Source organism: Equus przewalskii, chromosome 31 (assembly GCF_037783145.1).
Source record: "Equus przewalskii isolate Varuska chromosome 31, EquPr2, whole genome shotgun sequence".
In the NCBI taxonomy this organism is placed as follows: domain Eukaryota; kingdom Metazoa; phylum Chordata; class Mammalia; order Perissodactyla; family Equidae; genus Equus; species Equus przewalskii.
Window position 1 is genome coordinate 15,862,925 of NC_091861.1, and position 21,891 is coordinate 15,884,815.

The 21,891-nt window shown below is 37.8% G+C and overlaps 1 protein-coding gene across 1 annotated transcript in view; it reads left to right on the top strand.

Moving 5' to 3' along the window:
* The first annotated feature begins 5,021 nt into the window (after positions 1-5,021).
* The window catches only part of USH2A (usherin), a 746,622-nt gene continuing 729,752 nt past the window's right edge, over positions 5,022-21,891 (top strand). The window contains exons 1-3 of the mRNA XM_070602521.1: positions 5,022-5,260; positions 5,887-6,569; positions 10,169-10,334. Of these exons, the coding sequence (XP_070458622.1) occupies positions 6,091-6,569; positions 10,169-10,334 (645 nt within the window). The 5' untranslated portion in view covers positions 5,022-5,260; positions 5,887-6,090. The remainder of the gene's footprint in view (positions 5,261-5,886; positions 6,570-10,168; positions 10,335-21,891) is intronic.

Here is a 21,891-nt window from a genome sequence, read left to right on the forward strand (position 1 = left end):
CTCTTCTTTATATGCTTTAGAATAAGTTTGTCAAGTTCTGTGAATGACTCTTGTGATTTTTATAGGATTGGATTCATAAACGACTGTAGGGAGCCCTGGTGGTCTAGTGGTTAAGATTCTGCACCATCACCACCAGGGCCCAGGTTCATTTCCCAGCCAGGGACCCCACCACCCATCTATTAGTCGTCATCCTGTGGCAGCTGTGTGTTGCTGTGATGCTGAAAGCTATGTCACGAGGATTTTAAATGCCAGCAGGGTCACACACGGTGGATAGGTTTCAGCAGAGCTTCCAGACTAAGACAGACTAGGAAGAAGGACCTGGCCATCCACTTCCGAAAAAAATTGCCCTGAAAACCCTATAAAATAGCAGCAGAGCATTGTCTGATAAAGTTCCAGAAGGGGAGAGGATGGCGCAAAAGCCCAGCAGGGTTCTGCCCTGCCACGCACAGGGTCACTAGAAGTCGGAGTCCACTCAATGGCACTAACAATAAAATAGATTACTATATGAAAATTTAATTCTTGTGATATTTATTTCATCCAAGAACATAGTATAGTTCTCCATTTGTTTTAGGTCTCTTAAATGTTATTCAATAAAACTATTTGTATTAGTAATGAATTTTTTAGATTTCTTCTTAAGTACTTCATAACTAGCATGTTTTATTTAGTTACATTTTTTGATTTGTTTATGTCATTGACTAAGTGGCATAGAGAAGTGTGACTGATTTTTGTTTATTGATTTTTGTGTCACTCAGATTAGGCTAAGTTATTCTGCAGTAATAATGCCAAAATTTCTAAAAAGTTCACTTAAATAATAAAAGTTTATTTCTCACACATGCTATGTGTCCAACAGGGTCAATAGGGAGAACTCTGACCTGTCTCCCAGCTGCGGAAAGAGGCTGACAGAGCAGCCACCATGTGGATGTGGCAGAGTGACAGAGAGGGTGAGCATAGTAAATCACACACTACTACTTGTAGCTTCATCCTGGTAGTGGCGCATGTCACTGCTCATCTTTCATTACCTAAAGCAAGTCACGCGGCACTCTGTAACTTGACATGCGCCTAGAAAAAAGAGAGCCCCCCAAATTGATGAACAGCATTAATTATACATACGTCTCTCCAGAACCTGTGTCAAATATTTGTCTTTAGACTGTGTAATCTGGAGAGCTATGTCACATTTGATAATCATTTCCTGTACTTGTCCTTTGGTATTTATTTTCCTTAAAATGTTGGACAGAGGGAGTGCCCATGTTCTACTCCTGATTTTAACAAAAGTGCAAATTATCATGAAGATTTTTATTATTATTCTTTAAGATGTTGGTTATTTTGTAAATGACATGTCCAGTTATAGAAATTTCCTTCTGTTTTCAGTTCTAAGTAAGTAGTTTTGGAACTAAATAAATAGATCCTTTATTAAGAATTTTGGTCCTAAATAAATCATGTAAAGTTTTTCCTTTAATCTATTTTTATGGTGAGTTGCATTAATACATATTTTTAATTTAAGCCAATTTTCAATTCTGGAATAAACCCAACTTGATCAGGAGATTTAAGCTTTTTATGTATTTCTGGATTGAGTTTGTGTTTTTTTCAAAATTTGATTTTTTTGCATTTATGTACGTGAATGTGATTGGTCTGCAATGTTTTTCCTCATGTTCTCCTGTCTGTTTTGTGTCTGTATGTTTATATCTATATCCACAGTTATCTATCTATGCATCTCAAGGTTATACTAGCCTCATAAAATAAGTTGGGAAATAATCGCTTATTCCATCTGCATGAGTGTTTGTAAAAATTGGAATTATAGTTTTCCTACATGTATAGTATAATTGATTTGCACAAATGTCTGGGCCCATTATTTTCCTTGTGGGAATACATTTGCACAATATTTAATAAATAGAACTATTCATATTTTTTAAAATTAAAAAAATCTGCTATTCTTTTTTATCGGATGTATTTTGCATAAAGTGCACAGACCTTAAATGTACAGCTTGATGAACTTTTTCAAATGTGTCTACCTGTATAATCACAACTTATATCAAGATACAGAAATTTCCAGCACTTGTATAGGTTTCTATGAACCCATTCCCATGTGATCCTCTGTTTTAAAGAGACAGCACTATTCTGACTCCTATCACCATATTACCTTTGACTATACTTGAACTTCATATAAATGGAATCATACAGTATGTCCCTGGGGTGTCTGGCTTCTTTCACTCGCGACCATGTCTGTGAGGTTTATCCGTGCTGTTGCTTGTAGCTGTAGGTCATTTTTCTTTCGTTGTGCTACCTCCTTCCAGTGTATGAATACACCACAGTTTATTATGTATTTTGCAGTCGATGGACATTTGGGTTGTTTCCAGCTCTCTTTCTTCTTAAATCAGCCTAGGTTGGAGATTATTTTAGGAATTTGCCCAGTTTGCCTAAGAATTCAAGTTTACTTCTCATAATATTGTCTACAGTATTTTCTTATATTTGTAGTCACATTGCATCTGTAGTTTATGCCTCTATTTTCATATCTAGTGTTACTTTTTGTATGTACACTGTTTTGTTTCTGGATCAGTTATGCCAGAGGGCAGTCAATTTTAATAGTAAATCCAGGGATGCTAAAAATCCAAGAACGGGGAGGTACCCCTTGATTTTGTCCATCAATGGGAGCTAAGCCTCAACTGACTGAAAAACTAAGCCTTTTAGAGTAATCTTTTCCAGGATAATGAGAAAGAACTTGCTTATAGTTGTCTAACTCGAACACGTTTTCTTGACTTTTTCAAAACAGGGGAAGTCTGATTCAATGTGACATGATGTCTTTACAACTAGGAAAAGAAATTGCTAGCAACTGTCTGTGGTAGATTGCACAAGGTTCTCAAGTTCTTTGCATCCTGTATGTGCGCCCCTTTGTTGCAATGTAACTTTGCCATTCTCTCTTTGAAGAGTGGAGTCTGTTTCACAGCCCTTGAATCTGGGCTTGGTCCTGTGACTTGCTCTGGCCGATGCAACATTAGCAAATGCTATGCTAGCAGAGGCCTGAAATGTACCTGCTCATTAGGGCCTCCTATCTTATGTTGCTGGGAATTTTTCTGCCGCCATCAGAATGAGCCTGGGGTAGCCTTCTGACACTCAAGCCAACTGCTAGATGAGAGAGTAAGGCCAAGTCAGACCATCCCACCCCAGCTGAGCTGGTCCAGACCGGAAGAACTACCCAGTGAATCCACAGAAACATATGCAAAAAATAACAGCACACGGCCACTTACGTTATAACTAAACTTTCCTCCTGTACACTTTTACTTTTTTGCCTGTACTTATTTCTCAGGCATTTATAGGGGTGGTGGAACTGCTAGTGCCCAATTCATTTACCAGATGTGTCCTCAAGATTGATAGCACTGAATTGCAAAAGTTGAGGGATGTGTCAATCCATTGTCTGCCTTTGCAAATTACAGGCTGAGTTTCTGAATGTGGAGCAGAGTCGCTAATCTTAGATTGTCTATTTTGAGTCATGAGTTCCGACTACAAAGCAGGAGTTGTTAGGTAGTGGAAGAATTCTTATCCTCGGAATGGTGACCCAAAAGATACACGGAAGTACCACAATTAAAAATGAAAGTTATTCTTCAGATTCACAAGGCAGGAGGAGAAGCCAGCCATTAAGTAACTTCTTCAAAGACAAACATTAGTTACATGTTTTGTATCAGATCTGAACAATCCATTTATCTAATTCACTGTGTCCTATATATCTATTTCCAAACATTTTCCAAAATTCTCAAAAGTCCTTATATTAGCTGGCTTTACATTAAAATTTGTTTTTAAGAAAATTTGCCCTTGCAAGATTGTAATAATCAACAAGTACAGAATAGGATATTTTGACAAAAGGTGAAGGTTTCCTCCAGAAGCGCCTAGTTCTAATTGACGAAGTTGATATATAAAGGGATTGTTGTTTCCAGGTCTCTCATCAAGAGAAATTAAAGGAAATCTGAGTTACCTGAAATTAAAGGAAATTTGGGTTTGTCTCTAGCTGTCTTACTAACAAGAAACACCATCAAAACATTTCTCTCCTTTCTAAACATTTCTCTAAATATGATAACTTTAGGGAAAAAAACCACAGTTGGCTAGTTCTTTCCCAAACGAATTTTCCCTTTTTAAGTTATAAATGGGGGGCTAGGAGTATTAGTTGCTTTAGAATATTTCTCCTCTAGGATGAGGTAGCCCAGATGGTAGAAAAGAAAGAGTTTTGGGTGTCATAGAAACTATATAGTATTGACATCAAATTCACATTCATAAATACACACATATTCATATCCAATGAGCAGCTTAAAAAGTCAGCATTCTATTGCTTCTGCAGTTTAGTTAAAATCCCTAGGGGCCTGGCTGGTGGCCTGCGGTTAAGCGCACATTCTGCTTTGGGGGCCCGGGGTTTGCCGGTTCAGATCCTGGGTGCACACGTGGCACTGCTTGGCAAGCCATGCTGTGGTAGGCGTCTCACATATAAAGTAGAGGAAGATGGGCACGAATGTTAGCTTAGGGCCAGTCTTCTTCAGCAAAAAGAGGAGGATTGGCAGCAGATGTTAGCTCAGGGCTAAGCTTCCTCAAAAAAAAAAAAAAAAAAAAATCCCTGATCTTCCAAATGCAACATTTAGAGATTACATCAGATGCTCCCCAGAGTCTAGAGAAGCCTGTGTATTTAGGAGAGTCTATCCTGGGGGAAGGAGGCAGTAAGACTGAATGGTCAACAGAAACTTCCATCCACGGACCAAACTTTTAGCGCATCAATATATTAAGATTTAGAATCTCACTTTGTATCCCAGAAAAGAGAAAGAACCCTGGAAATTGTTCATTGTGTTCCTGTCTAACAGTAGCAGGTCATTTGGATGACGTGATTAAACGGATTGAGGTGCATGAAAGCGGGAAAGAGGAGGGGCGAAAAGGGGATTATCGGATAAGGTGTACTGCTACTTTAAAATTATGCATGCCTGGCCCCATCCTGGTCCCTCCCACTGCTCCAGGCACCTGCTGAAAACTTGGGGAGCTCAGTTCCAGGCGGGCCACCGAGCAGACTGCGCTCTGTGAGTTTCAGGTAACCAAGTGTTTGCTGTGCAGAACACTTTATTGGGCGCCCAAGTCTTCCTTGCAGCCATCCTGCTGCGGCGGCCTCTTTGCTAAGAGTCACCGGGGGTTGCTGCAGCGTTGCCAGGCAACGAGGGACAGTGAAGGCAACAAGGGTCCTGTGAAGAGCCATTTGTCACATTGAGGGGACTGGTTGCAATGCAATAAAGAAATGGTAACTCAGCTTATTTATCAATACAATTACTTACACAGTATTAGGGGTCCATGTTTAACTGACAAATACCTAGTCATATGAGGAAACACACAAACGTTTGCTAAATACGAAAGCTTGGGACAGACAGATGGTGTTGGGTTTCTAATCAGCTTTACTGTGAGCTTAAAGTTGTTGCCCATGCTGGGATAAGGGGGCAAGGGCCAGCGTGCTCTGGCAGCTTTATTTCGGACATCAGCACGTTCCCTCTGTGTTCCAGCACACGGTTCATGTGTAAAGGAAATCTATACAATTCTTTACCTTGTTAAGTAGAGTGGATAGTGCTAATTCCCTGGGGCGGAGTAACAATCTGAAATTGCTGTGTGGTGAAATATATTAATAAAAACCTGTTTCTATATGTATCTATAAACCTGGTTGTCCGGTGGACTTTTAAAATGCTTGATTTGCCCCGTAAAATGCAGATATTTACTAAAATAGTGAGTTAAAATACTCTAGACAATGGACTTCAAAATGTTTTCTGAGAAGTTCGATAATGTTTCTTGGCAGGGGCTCAACTCCTCATGCTTAGGATGAACTTCGGGTTTACAGATGGAGCAGGATTTTCTTGACACTCTGTTTTTGATTCTCAGACACCAGCTGCTACTCATGTCTTCGCCATTGCTAAGAACGCCTTTGGTACTACCTCAGTGTGAAAACGTGTCTGCGATTTCCCGAAAATGGAGATTCTCAGCGTTACTTAAAGCATCCTGCTTGAAAGTGTTGCTGGCGAGCGGCATTGGCCCTATTATTTATTTAGGAAAGCTTTACCAGGAGGAGAATGCGTTTTTGTAAACATGAATTGCCTAGCTCTTTCACTGGGCTTCGGCTTCTTGTTTCACGTCATTGAAACATTGATCTTTGCTTATTTTGTTTCCATATCGTTGGCTCACTCACAAGGTCTTTTCCCAAGGCTGGAGAATGTGGCAGCTTTCAAGAAGGTTTCAATGGTGCCAACCCAAGCAACGTGTGGACTCCCAGACCGAAACGCTTTTTGTCACAGTTCTGCCGAAAGTCTCCAGTTCTGCACCCAGCGATTTTGCATTCAGGACTGTCCACATCGATCTTCATCCCCGAACTTTACTGCCCTGCTCTCAGCAGGGTTCAGAGGCTGCATCACCGCAGACCAGCAGGATCTGCGTCCCAACTCCCATAGCAATTCGACAAGTTTTATTTTTGGAAATCACAAGAATTGCTTTTCTTCTCCTCCTTCTCCAACGCTGGCGGCATCGTTTACTTTAGCTGTGTGGTTGAAACCTGAGCAAGAGGGTGTAATGTAAGTAGTCGAGTGAGTGTCAGCTTTCCTAGGGTCCCGAAAGATCAGCGGTCGAGAAGACTATTGTAGCTCCAATTCCCAACTAGAAAGGAAAGCTAGTATTTGGAATTCACGTGATTGAAGACCGACTCCTATGTTCTTCTTTCCTATTCAAGTTTACACTCCAAACATTTTTTTCCTAAATTTAAGATTTTTATCTCCTTCCTGTGGATGATCTGAGCCCTCAGAAAAGAATAGGTTAAAATAGTTTCGTTGCAGGCAGACGTGTTGACACCTGACTCATTTTTTCCTAGTAGTTTAGCTAAACTTTTGGTCTTAGTCAAATCTTCAGAGGCTACACCAGGCTCAGGGTGAGTTTTAAGGCATAGGGACTAATAATACAAATAATTGATATTTTCAAAGTCTTGGTCTGGGTTTGTATAAGTGCCTGCCCCTATTACAGTATACAATTTTCATCAGACAGCTAGCTCTCTGTGGGCTTAGAACTGTGTTTAATTCATCCCGATTTCCCCAAGAAGAGATGTCTGTTTGACTCATGGAAGATGCTCAGTATGAGTTGAGAAAACGAATAACACTCCATCTCTGAAAAGACATAGCTTTTGGCCCTCTACCTTGTGGTATTTTCATCTTCCAGGTAGTTAGGAAATACATAGATAAGTATGAAAGATTCTCAAAAGCTTTTATGCCATTGATTTTCTGTGAGTTTGGAGTGTTGCGTCCTTAACATCATTTTTTGTTAGTTTATGTCATCACCTGTTTTTCATTCTCTAACAGTTTCTAAAGCTGATGTCTAGTGCGTTTCCCTTAAGCATCTAGAGCCAATCTAGAAACTGGAATAAGTAGGACAATTTTGAAGCATTTTTGGCCTATCTTCCGTCTTCCTGTAGGGCTTGGTTCTTCCCCTTGTGACGTTTTCTTTGCGTAAGAGCATTGGCCAAATACCTAAAAACTTGTGAAACAAACCAGAAAAGTCTTATAATCTCATAAGCAAATACGACTTCAATGTCTTGGGTGTTTGGTTTTAATTTGCCAAGTAAAAGTTGGCATATTTTCATTTTGTTTTATTTGGAATGAAAATAATCACAAACCGTGATCCCTATTTCTATTTCTCTCCTAAAAGAAAATCCTGTTTTCTTACTATTTGAAATGTCAGTAAATCCAGGCTACTTGGTTTATGTAACTAGTGCCCAAAGTGACTCAAAAAATTGTTTCTCGACAAATATGGCTAGGATAAGATGTTTTTCCAGGGGTATGTCTCTACTAAATTCATCTTCTATTGGTATCATTTTGTATAAATAAGACAGAGGAGTATTTATAGAGGCAGTAGCACATGCTTTATGATTTGGAGAGTTCCATGCATCAAGGTCATTTTCATTCTCAAAACTAAAATACCTATGGGAATTGGGAGAATTTCGGGGTGTTTGCACTAGATAAGTAAAACAAACAGAACATGGATTATCCAATTATTGTTTATCCAGGAGCAGAATAAATCCAGTTCCTAAATATTTTGCTACCTGCCTTCCTCTCACATTCATTATCTACCAAAGCTAGTATGTTTACAAGCAAACAAAATAGCAAGGAAGATAATCAATAACATATTAAGAAATGCATTTTCAGTAAGCTTGGGGAAATAAGCCTGCATTTGATAAATACATTCTTGAGTAATGGTCAAATTCTAACTTGTAGATTTAAACTCAAGTAAAACGAATAGAGGCAAACTCCTCTTAGATTGTTTAAGACCTGGAGGCAGGGAATAAAGAGAAACTCTTTCATTCCATTGACTTAGAAATATCCAACTACCAAAGGGTTAAAAGAAATCACAGTAGAATTTCTATAAAACCTTATTTCTACTTTATGTAAACTTTTATGTCAACTAAACCTATTTGCCTAAATTAAAAATATTCTTGCTCTCAGAACTTTGTCACCAAATACATGTACAAAATATACAATGTCACCAAAACATGTACAATAAAATAGTCACTATTAAGTGTTTTCCAATCTTATTCTTACCTCTCAACTTGGGGAAAGAATAAGTGCAAGTGAGAAGGAATGATTTGTGAAAAATGTGCCCTTTAAGGAAAGTTTTAAAGCATCTTTAGTAATAATTCTTGGTTGGCTTAATCTTATCTTTGCCTCTTTGATGCTTTCTACTCAGTTTGATCACTAACTTATCATTTTTCGGGGATCTACAATATACTGGGCTATGCTTCTGTCCTCAAAAACTCATGATCTAATGAGAAGACGGATGGATTGGTCTTGTTACCAAGGCAGCACAGTGTGTTCAGTGAGCAGAAAGGAAGGCCTCTTCAGCAACCTTGAGTGGGGGGTTCCAGGATCAGGCTTGATCATGGAAATGCCTGCTAAGTAGGAGGCAACGAGTTGGAGAGAGAGACCCAGGCTTCTCCAGTAACTGATGAAATTCTCCTTCTTTGGGTGTACCACCTTCTTGACTTCTTGTCTATGAGATGCAGGCTGATGAGCATCTTCAATAGCTAGTTATTTGGGGAGATGTTGATGGCTAATGTCAGTGGTATTTCTGTTTAACTGGCAGGTCTTTGGGAATAACCCCCTCAGAAGGCTACCAGCAAGCACTCATAATACTCTCTCTTCTGCTAAAAAGTTGAGTTGCTAGGTTGAAATGTGATAGAGAGGGCTGGGGCTTAAGTTCATATCTGTTTCTCCTCATTGGGTACAGTGTGGTCAGAAACTGCGATGATATAGTTAACATAAAATAAAATAATTTCTATTAAACATAAATTCATATAGAAAGTGAAAAATGTTTAAAAAAAATGCCATATGTCTGTTTAAAGGGATGGGAAAGGAGTACCACTGTGATAAGGATAGAAGAGACTTTTAAAAAAATAATTTGATAACTAGCCTGACACAAAACCTAGAAATTTTCTGAAAATTCTTCTATTTTATCAAAATATTGTTTCACTATGTTCTTAGAAGATTAGATAACCTTTCATCCAAGATCATTAACACTACTTCAGTGCCTGAGTTGGGCTGTGTAGTCATGGAGAGCTAGCCAGTCGTCCTACAGACACTGGCTTTGGCTTCTGGCCAGTTGATGATGAGGTAAGTAAAGACTATCGTTGTCTATTCTCCATTTCATCATGGGAATTAAACAGAGCGATTCTGACTCCAGGGCTAGCAGTTTCGAGCCTTCTATAGACACTAAATTCTCTTTACATTAAAAAAAAAAGAAAAAGATTTGCACTGGTAACTCAATACTCAAGCAGGATGTAGTGTATTGTGCCACTTCCTATAAAAGAAATATAAGAGGAACTAATGAGCCAATAGGCTAAATGTTAGTTTTGCAGGATGATTCAACTACTTTAGTTTCCATCGTGAATCTCTAATAAAGGGTGTTGAGGTTCTGGGGAATATATTGCGAACAAGAACTCTATTTTTTATTGAAAGAAAAGGGCTTCTTGACTGGAATAAAGCTTGCTTTGAATGCATTGACCATCAGGCACTTATTCATAGTATACCCTTTGAGTGGAGTTTGCGGTCAGTTTTACACTGTAGCTGCACAATGCCTTAGCATGCCTTTTGGTTGGATGCTGACCTTTTCTTTTTTCTGGTTGCTTCCTAAGGTGTGTTATAGAAAAGACGGCGGATGGGCAGATTGTGTTCAAACTTACAATATCTGAGAAAGAGACCATGTTTTATTACCGCACAGTAAATGGTTTGCAGCCTCCAATAAAAGTAATGACACTGGGGAGAATTCTTGTGAAGAAATGGATTCATCTTAGTGTGCAGGTGAGTAAAATAAAAAATATTTAACATTTGGTTAAACACAAAGATCTGTCTTCCTTTCTTTCCTTTAAATAGCATCTTCCCACAAGATCTGAAGCGGTATCTTTTAGGTTTCAGGTATGTGTAAATGAAAACTAAAGAAAAACAATATTTAAATAACCTAATGATGTATCTCTTGACATATCAGCCTTTTTCCCATCAGACTTACTGTGAAAATTGCCACAGAAGCTTAGGACGATGCTCTTTAGAGTAATAATATCCTCAGGAAGTTTTTGTTTTCTTTGGTTAGTATAGATTGTTAAAAAATGTGTAAGGGCTCTTTTAGTACTAATTTTACTAGTCATGGATGTATTTAAGCCCCTGCCTGGTAGTTACAACTGTCTTTCACAGACAGCATCTGATGATGTGAATAAAATTTGGCTGTTGCGTTAAAATGTTGACCTCAGAACTAATGAACTTTACAGTTCAAACACTCAAAAGGTGTTATATTATTACTTTAGTTGTCAGCCACGGTTCGTATTAGCCATAAAAGCTGCTAAAGGCTGAAATAGCTGTAAGATGTCTGTATTTTGGTTCCTGGAAATACAGACAGTTTATTCTTTTGTTTCTTCAGGGTACTGGAATGGCCCGATGCAGACAAAAGTCATTGTTGCCTTTCAAACCAGAGGTACTCTGTACCTCAGTTCCCAGAAGATGCTCTCAAGGAGCAGCCAAACAGTGGTCCAGGAAAACCCCATTCACATTAGAGGGTAATTGCACCCTTGTTCATTTTATGAAAATAGTCTTTTACTTCTCATACTTTTCTTCCAAACTGAAGCAAACAATGAGTAGACTTCCTTAGAGGGTCCCAAGAATTGTTATTTGGATTTTAAAGTCTATTTCAGGATCGAAATAGTTCTTGAAGATTTAAATACAATTTGTATATATCTTTATTTTGCCTGATTATAACTGTGAAATTCTGCCATATATTTGCATAGTAGCACATTAAAAGCCTTAGGAAGAACGTTTAAAATATAAATGCATACAGGTAACAATGGCTGATTTCTATGAGAAGGTATTCACAAAGTAACATTCAATCAGCATGTTATACCTTATCTACTCAGCTTTTTTTTTGAAGAAGATTGGCCCTGAGCTAAAGTCCACCACCAATCCTCCTCTTTTTGCTGACGAAGATTGGCCCTGAACTAACATTTGTGCCAATCTTCCTGTATGTTGCATGTGGGATGCCTGTCACAGCATGGCTTGATGAGCGATGTGTAGGTCCATGCCTGGGATCTGAACCCGTGAACCCCGGGCCACCGAAGCAGAGCATGCAAACCTAACTGCTACACGACCAGGCTGGCCCTTCTACTCAGCTTTTAGTTAGGATAGGAGTTTAGCAAATGCGTTTGGTAGGGACTGCCATTTCCATACTATCAGGCTTGAAAGGACCTACAAAAGGCTAGGTCATATGTGATGTCAGGTCCTGTCTATAGTGCATGATTGTTTCAATCTGTTCCTGCTTACCTCTCATTTGTTAGTAGTTAGCAGGTAGCGAACTAATTTGTTCTGTATCTTGAAGTTTTCCGTTCCACCCACGCACCAGTGCAACAGAATTGGGTCATAATGTCAAAACATGTGGAAATAGAAACTGCCAAAGAAAGGGAATCTGCACAAGACGTGAAATAGACATGTTTGTTGCATATTTTTGTATCAACGATGATAAAAAAAGAATTCCTTTTACTTGCCTTTATTTTGCCGTATCTGTGAAACTGTGCCATGTTTTGGCAGGCAGTAGTACATTAAAAGCTTCACAAGAAAGTTTAAAATCCAAATGTGAAGAGGTAACCATGGCTGAATTATTCTCCAGGGAGTGAAATGCTCTTAGAGTGCCTATTGAAATCAACATTATCATTTCCATACATGTCAGATATGAGTCATTTCCTAGTTTAGGCAAAATTTCTTTATAAATCTTTAAATCTTCCCCTTCTTTTAAGAAAAGGTTGAAGTACTTAGGATTTAATGGGACTGCTTTATTTCAAAACTGTTTGACTAGCAAGAGAAAACTTGTCTTTTCCAATTTGTGCACTTTTATTTATTTTTACATAAGATTTTTCCCGTTCTACATTTTACATTAAAACTACAGAACTAAATAGTCATAAAACAGAAAACCCCTGCAGATCGGTCATTTATTGGTCTGGCATTTATTGATAGATTTTGGAGGTACCCAGCCTTGTGAGAATCTGGATTCATTCAAATGAAAATTAAAGAGCAATTATTTACTCAAAATTGGAGATATGCATAGGGTTCCTTTAAACTGGACACCACTCTGAATGCATTTAAGATATTATGAAATTTGTAATAATTTATATTATAAATATTTAATAAGAAACGCGCTTGTGCCTTAAAAGTTGTTATAGGGCCAGCCCAATGACGTAGTGGTTAAGTTCCCACACTCTGCTTCAGCAGCCTGGGTTCGCAGGTTTGGATGCTGGGTTCAGACGTGGCACTGCTCATTAGGCCATGCTGTGGTGGCATCCCGTATACAAAATAGAAGAAGATTGGCACAGATGTTAGCTCAGGGCTTATCTTCCTCAGCAAAAAGAGGAGATTGGCAATGGATGTTAGCTCAGGGCCAGTCTTCCTCACACGCACAAAAAAAGTGGTTGTAAAAAGTAGTGGAAAGGGCAAGAGATGAGAAGTAGAGAAATATGATTCATTTATTGCTACTCTGTAGTCTTAACAAATTCATTTGGCTCAGTTTCCTTCTTTATGAAGTAAGACGATTAGATGAACAAAATGAGGTTTCTTTGAATTCTACATAAAAAAGTAAGAGGAGTACAGAGGGAGGCACGATTTATTCAAGTATAGAAAGCTGTCGAGTTGTGTAGGGTCGTTTAGGCAGTAAGTGACAGAGCTAGCTCCATCATCTGACCATCAGGCTTGTCTTGTTTCCCCACGCTGTCTGGTATTTACACAGAACCATCTTTTTGGTAGATTTTATGGCCAAGATATGGATAAATGCAGCTTGTAACTCTTTAGCTGTATAAGTGCCAAGAATATATATTAAGATAAAATGTAACTTACCGAGTGTTGTATTATTCTGTAGCACATCCAAATTCTGTGTCGTTTCGGGCTTAGGGACTTCCATCATGCTGGCCAGAGGTAGAAGACGTAATTGACAATATGGTTTAGTCAAGTTTCAAATTGCAAGTCTGTAATGTGTATGCATATTTTTACTCATCCTCCAGGATGGCCACAACTCAATGAATTTATGTGGTGTGTGGATGTGTGTATAAAACTAAAACATAACCTTTACTCATGGGATTGGCTCAAAAATCAGAATTAACTTACAAGGCCCAGTGACATAAAATTAATTAACAGATCTGACCTTACACCTCACCCCAGACAGTTCACTCAGTATCAGCTTTCCAGCAGTGAAATCGGAATTCTAATTTCCCAAATTCATAAAAGAAATGAGTTTTAAATAATGAAATCCCCGGGGGAAAAAGAAGATGCCGAGAAGAGTCAGACATAGTGAATATCGGAGGTCTGGTTTCGTAAACAAAAAATGCCCGATGTTAGAGTAACGGATCTAACTGCTTTTCTTCACAAACTAGCATTTCGAAGCTTCAGCCTGTTGGAAAATGATTAGTTTTCAAATTAATATTCATTCAGGGACTTGAATCTGACACGATTGCCAATTTAAATTTCACTTTGGGGTTTAATATATTGGCTATTGCAAATTACATCAAGCTGAAATTCGTTATGTCGTATTTTTTGTACTAAAACTGGAAAAAATCAATTCAGACTTTTTATTATCAAACGGGGAGCACTGATAACATTAGCAGATTTTTTAAAGCTTAGTTTTCATATTGAATCAGTACATGCTCTAGTTATTGTAAGAGATCTCTCTTGGTTTTCCTTTTGAAAAAGTTTTGAAATCTGTAAAAGGATTTTACTGAGGCAATTTGTTATGAATTGGGAAGTAAAACAACTTGGAAGTATTTTTGCATTTGGTTGCATATCATTTAAAAGTAAAACCCAGAGTTTCCCATGAAAATACCGTTTTCCTTTAAGCAGTTCCACACATTTTATAGGACGAATAGCAGTAAAGAATCGTTAGTATAGTAACTCTTTAGTAATATGCTGAAATGCAGTAAAACAATTACTGTAATTTAAAGCTGATGCAAAATGGAAGCAAGAAATGGTTTAGCAATGGGGTTGTTCACGTTTTCTATGCTATTTTGAGGGCTCCTTGATACCAACAATTCAAGAGCCGCAGAAAGTTGTAGCTACAATAATGAGAAAAGGAGCAGTTCTAACCTGATACAATGAAGGATAAAATGCATGGTAAATAAAGTTTTAGCAATCGATAGATGACGAATAGGGGTTTCATAATCAGAGTTTGTTCATGAAATATGTTCTTTTGATTTATGTATTCAATCCAACACAGGAAAACTATTGATAGTTCTAGAGAAAAGGAAAATCCAATTTAACCAACATTTGTTAGAATAGACAAAGCAAGTCTCTCAATTAATCTCTGGAGTGTATGCCCACGTGCACGCTTTATAAAGTAATTTCCACGTTTCTATTGATCGAGGGAACATAAAATATCCACGCAGCCTCCTGGAAGCTTCCTCATTCAGTTCAGTAAACTCTATGTCCTGGGATTCTCATGGGAATACCACCTGAAACCCCCCACCCCAAGAGAATCTCAGTCCATATCGTTCCTTAATCATTTTCATTGCTTGGAACTATAACAATTATATGTGTATGTGCACGTATTAAATATTATTTGTGCAAAGCCTTCTGTTGGTATCTAGCCAGCTCAATATCACTTGTGTGAGGTAAATAGCTTAGTTATTCAAAACTAAGTAAAGATCAATAGAATTTAACGAAGCTTTTCAGAATAATCAGTTAAAAACAATGACAATAATAACTGTCATTTTTGAACACTGATTATGTGTACTGTATTAAACATTGTACCTACTTAAATTTCAAATGCTAATAATAGTTCTGTGACAGTGGCTTATATTATTTCCATTATAGAGATGAGACAAATGAGCCTTAGGCAGATTAAAATAGCGCCTAAGTTTACAGTCTCAAGTTTCTCTGACCTTTAATTTAAAAAATAATAAATTGCCATGGACCTAGGTCACTGAAAATTTAAGGAGCAATTAATTTTTAACGTGCTCTGGATCTCTGCGGCAAAAAACAAAGAACTGAAAAAGCATATTTGTAAAGTAAATGTAAGTTCATTTTTTGCATGTTTGTACATATTTGTAATGTAAACATTTGTAATGCTCCATGTATTTACGTGATTTGTACAAAAAATTAAGATCAATATATTTTGCAGCTATATCCCTCATTGATACAAGTGGTTTAAATGCACGACAGAATGTAATTTTATATGAAGTTCTGCTCAATATCTCTGTGGTTTATGGCAGTCACGAAAGACTACAGTGTATTAAAAAAAGATGATTCCACAAGCCAACCCTGATGACCAAGTGGTTAAAGTTCGGTGCTTTGACTTCAAACTTTGGCACTTCAGTGGCCCGGGTTTATTTCCCTGTCTTGGGACCACACCACCTGTCTGTCAGTTGCCATGCTGTGGTGGTGGCTCATATAGAAGAACTAGAAGCACTTACAACTAGGATATACAACCATGCACTGGGGCTTTCAGAGGAAATCGAAAAAAGAATGTAACAATATTCCACTTAAACATCCTGATCAACTGATCCATGCCCTACAGAACAAGCCAAGTTATGATACGATAAAAACAAGAGGGGGGCTTCTTCTCATTTGATTATGGAGAGGGTTAAAACCATCCAAGTAAAAATTAATTATTCTCTGTGCATTTTTGCGTGGGACTTTAAAGTACAATATTTGTCAGAAGGCAAGGCTTTAATTCTTGACATTTTACTTAAAAATTGTGCAACCTGGGGGCCGGTCACATGGCCATGTGGTCAAGTTCACATGCTCTGCTTCGGCGGCCCAGGGTTCGCTGGCTTGGATCTTGGGTGCAGACCTACACACTGCTCATCAAGCCATGCTGTGGTGTCGCCCCACATAGAAGAACTAGAATGACCTGCAACTAGGAGATACAATTACATACTGGGGCTTTGGGAAGAAAAAAAAAAAAAAGAGGAAGACTGGCAACAGATGTTAGCTCAGGGCCAATCTTCCTCACCAAAAAGAAAACTTAAAAAAAAATTTTGCAACCCTAGGAAAATGATGTAAATTCTCAAAATGTTAGATCCCCACAATAAATTGAGAACAAAGATAAACCCAGCCTATTTAGCTTACACCATAAATGTGACATGTAAAGAAAATGATGTCTGCAAGAAGATGTAGAAAATTTGAATAGACTGATCACCAGTAAGGATATTGAAACAGCAATTAAAAACCTCCCAAAAAATAAAAGTCCAGGACCAGATGGCTTCCCTGTTGAATTCTACCAAACATTCAAAGAAGACCTAATACCTATCCTTCTCAAACTCTTCCTAAAAATTGAAGAGGAGGGGAGGCTTCCTAACTCCCTCTACAAAGCAAACATTATCCTGATACCAAAACCAGACAAGGACAACACAAAAAAAGAAAATTACAGGCCAATATCACCGATGAACATCAATGCAAAAATCCTGAACAAAATACTTGCAAATCGAATACAACAATACATTAAAAAGATCACACATCGTGATCAAGTGGGTTTCCTTCCCGGGATGCAGGGATGGTTCAACATCTGCAAATCTATCAACGTGATACACCACATTAACAAAATGAAGAATAAAAATCACATGATCATCTCAATAGACGCAGAGAAAGCATTTGACAAGATACAGCATCCATTTATGATAAAAACTCTAAATAAAATGGGTATTGAAGGAAAATACCTCAACATAATAAAGGCCATATATGACAAACCCACAGCAAATATCATTCTCAATGGAGAAAAACTGAAAGCTATCCCTCTAAGAACAGGAACCAGACAAGGATGCCCACTGTCACCACTCTTATTTAACATAGTATTGGAAGTCCTAGCCAGAGCAATCAGGCAAGAATAAGAAATAAAAGGGATCCGCATTGGAAAAGAGGAAGTGAAACTATCACTCTTTGCAGACGACATGATTTTATATCTAGAAAACCCTAAGGAGTCCACTAAAAACTTTTAGAAATAATAAAGGATTACAGTCAAGTTGCGGTATACAAAATCAATGTACAAAAATCGGTTGCATTTCTATACACTAACAACGAAGTAGCAGAAAGAGAAATTAAGAATACAATGCCATTTACAATTGCAACAAAAAGAATAAAATACCTAGGAATATACTTAACAAAAGAGGTGAAAGACCTGTACACTGAAAACTATAAGACATTGTTGAAAGAAATCGAAGAAGACACAAAGAAATGGAAAGATATTCCGTGTTCTTGGATTGGAAGAATTAACATTGTTAAAATGTCCATACTTCCTAAAGCAATCTATAGATTCAACGCAATCCCTATCAAAGTTCCAACAACATTTTTTACAGAAATAGAACAAAGAATCCTAAAATTTATATGGAACAACAAAAGACCCCGAATAGCCAAAGGATTCCTGAGAAAAAAGAACAAAACTGGAGGTATCACACTCCCCGATTTCAAATTATACTACAAAGCCATAGTAACCAAAACAGCATGGTACTGGCACAAAAACAGACACACAGATCAACGGAACAAAATTGAGAGCCCAGAAGTAAACCCACACGTTTATGGACAGCTAATATTCAAGAAGGAGCCAAGAGCATACGATGGAGAAAGGAGAGTCTCTTCAATAAATGGTGTTGGGAAAACTGGACGGCCACATGCAAAAAGAGTGAAAGTAGACCATTCCCTTACACCATGCACAAAAATCAACTCAAAATGGATTAAAGACTTGAATGTAAGACCCGAAACCATGAGACTTCTAGAAGAAAACGTAGGCAGAACGCTCTATGACATTGGTCTGAGCAGCATATTTTCAAGTCCCATGTCTGACCGGGCAAGGGAAACAAAAGAAAAAATGAACAAATGGGACTACATCAAACTAAAAAGCTTCTGCACAGCAAAGGAAACCATCAACAAAACAAAAAGACAACCTAACAATTGGGAGAAGATATTTGCAAACCACATATCAGATAAGGGGTTAATATCCAAAATATACAAAGAACTAATACAGCTCAACAACAAAAAAACCAACAATCCAATTAGAAAATGGGCAAAAGATCTGAACAGAGATTTCTCCAAAGAAGAAATACAGATAGCCAACAGGCATATGAAAAGATGCTCAACATCATTAGCTATCAGGGAAATGCAAATCAAAACTACAATGAGGTATCACCTCACTCTGGTCAGAATGGCTATAATTAACAAGACAGGAAACAACAAATGTTGGAGAGGGTGTGGAGAGAAGGGAACCCTTGTTCACTGCTGGTGGCAGTGCAAACTGGTGCAGCCACTATGGAAAGCAGTATGGAGTATCCTCAGAAAATTAAGAATAGAAATACCATATGATCCAGCTATCCCACTGCTGGGTATTTATCCAAAGAACTTGAAAACACAAAGGCATAAAGATACTTGCACCCCTATGTTCATTGCGGCGTTATACACAATAGCCAAGACTTGGAAGCAACCTAGGTGCCCATCAAGGGACGAATGGATAAAGAAGATGTGGTATTTATACACGATGGACTACTACTCAGCCATAAGAAATGATGAAATCCAGCCATTTGTGACAACATGGATGGACCTTGAGGGTATTATGCTGAGTGAAATAAGTCAGAGGGAGAAAGTCAAATACCATATGATCTCACTCATAAGTAGAAGATAAAAATGACAAAAAAAAAATCACATAGCATTGGAGATTGGACTGGTGGTTACCACTGGGGAAGGGGGGAGGGGCGAGGGCAAAAGGGGTGATTAGGCTCACATGTGAGGGGATGCACTATAATTAGTGTTCGGGTGGTGAACATGATGTAATGTATACAGAATTTGAAATATGATGTACATCCTAAAAAAATAAGAATTAAAAAAAAAAAGAAAATGATATCTGATAAAGCACTTATAGTCTGCTAGGACGGACCTCACAGTCTATTAGGAGGAAAAGACAATCAAATAATCACACCAATGAAAGCAAAATTATAGCTGTGATATGCTCTACGGCATCATGTGAAGGATGATTTGATCAAATCACTGAAGTCAAGGAAGGCTTACTTGAAGAAATGAGATTAGATATGTGGCTTAGATTTTAGGCCTGCCCTAAAAAAAGAGTCACCAGCTGGTTAGCATAAAACAACAGAAATTTATTCTCTCCCAGTTATAAGGGCTACAAGTCTGAAATCAAGTGTGCACAAGGCCATGCTCTCTCTGAAACCTATAGAGGAGTTTCTTCCCTTGTTTCTTCCAGGTTCCAGTGTTTACCAGCAATCTGTAGCTTTTAGATGCATGTTGTGAAAGGGAATCTGTTGCACATGAGAAACTAAAAGGCCGGTGTGGGTAGAGTGCAGCAGACAAAGTGAAACAGCACAGAATGAAGCCAGAGCAATCGGAAGATGCCATTTTTTTTTAAAGCTGAGGAAGATTAGCCCTCAGCTAACATCTGTTGCCCATTTTCCTCTTTCTTTTTTTTTGCTTGAAGAAGATAAGCCCTGAGCTAACATCTGTGCAAGTCTTCCCCTATTGTTTTTTTTTAATATGTGGGTCGCCGCTACAGCATGGCTGACGAGTGGCATAGGTTTATGCCCAGGATCCAAACCTGCGAACCTGGGCCACTGAAGCGGAGCTTGCCAAACTTAACTACTATGCCACTGGGCTGGCCCGTGAGCATCATATTTTTGATACTCAGTATGTTTGAGCTAGACTTGGGCTCAGGGCAATAATTCTGAACTATAGAAATTCTTAGCATCATTGAGAGACTTTAAAAAATATTCTGATGCCCACACTTCATTATGTCTTTATTGGTCTGGGATGGGGCCCACCCATTATATCTTCCTTCCTTCCTTGATGGATTAAAAAGTGTGTAACAAAATAAAATAATCAGAATTCAAGACAGGAAATGATCATCTCCAATTCAGGTATGGCAGGAAAGATAAATGAAGAAGGTGGGAGGTGAGTTAACTCTTGTAGCATAGATAGGTTTTAATAGATGGAAAAGAGGAGGAAGGAAGAAATTCTATATACCAGGAAGAAGGGAACAATGCCTGGGAGACGAAAATAGCAAAAGGTGTCAATAAGAGTGGGAGTCTGGGTTTCTTAGAAAGAAATGTATCATGTGCTGAAAAAAGTAACTTAGAGGCATAGAACTAAAAAATTTTCTATTTTTTCCCCCTGATAGACAAGCGATGTTTTTTCATCTGCTGCTAATCCAGTCTATTTGGTAACTGTCATAAGCCATTAGTATATACACACTGCACATGTATACACACACACACACACACACAAAGTTTTGTTTAGCTAATGTGTGCAAAAGGATCATCACACATCACATTACACTGTGTGCCTATTATAAGTCTGAATGTTATCAGTCTAATACTTCATAGCAAAAATTTGAGTTCATTAAGATCTTTCTTATGGAAATATCTTCAATCAAGTTCTAAAGCAAGCCAGGAATAAGTGAACATTCAAACTTAGAAATTGATATTTGAAGAATTTAGCAACTTTTCCTGCTAGAATATGGCAGATTCTCAGCCAATAGCTATAAAATTTACAATATATACAAAAGAAAAATATATACAAATATTACAGTGCACATTTATTACATAAACTACTAAAATTGAAAATTGCTAGAAAAAGAAGAGTATTTTCCAACACCTGCTTATTTGTTTCCACAATCTCTAGTCTTGAAAATGCCACTATGGTAATTCTGTCAGATTTATAATGGTTAAAATTTGATGGTAGTACTTTTTAAAACCTGTATTATCTAATGGAATTGTCGTTTATACTATGTCACTTTCATATAAAAGCCAGATATAAGAAGACATAATTTTTGCTTTCTTTGAGGGTAGGCATTTTTGTGCCCAGAGGGCTCGCTGATGCTTTCAGTTATACGTGAACGATTCCCACTGAAGTCAGAAAGAACACTGTGCATATAACCTAGGGCAGAATTTGGCCTATCGTATGTATCACTTGGTAATGACATGGAGAATATGACTTTATTTAACCATGGGCTTGAGTCGTTTTATTTTCCCATCCTGTTTCCCTTGGTATTTCTCTCTTAAAATGCAACATTCAGGAGTATTCCAAGCAGCTGTATTGTTCTGGATGCATAACAACGGCATATGTTCAAGACACCAGTTTAGATATCTATAAACCAAAGAAAGAATAATTAAAATTAAAAAAAAAAAAACTAAGAAAACTCTTCTAAGAATGGAATGGCTTGAATAGGTTTGCTAAACTTTCAATTATCCAACTACAGCAGTGAAAAAATACTGATATTTACAAATTTATATATAATTATATATGTATATACACATGCTTGTCAGAAAAGCAATTTCAGTCTGCTTTCAAAAGATTACATGAAATAATTCCTGAAAAACATTGAATTGTATATTCTAGAAGTAGAAAA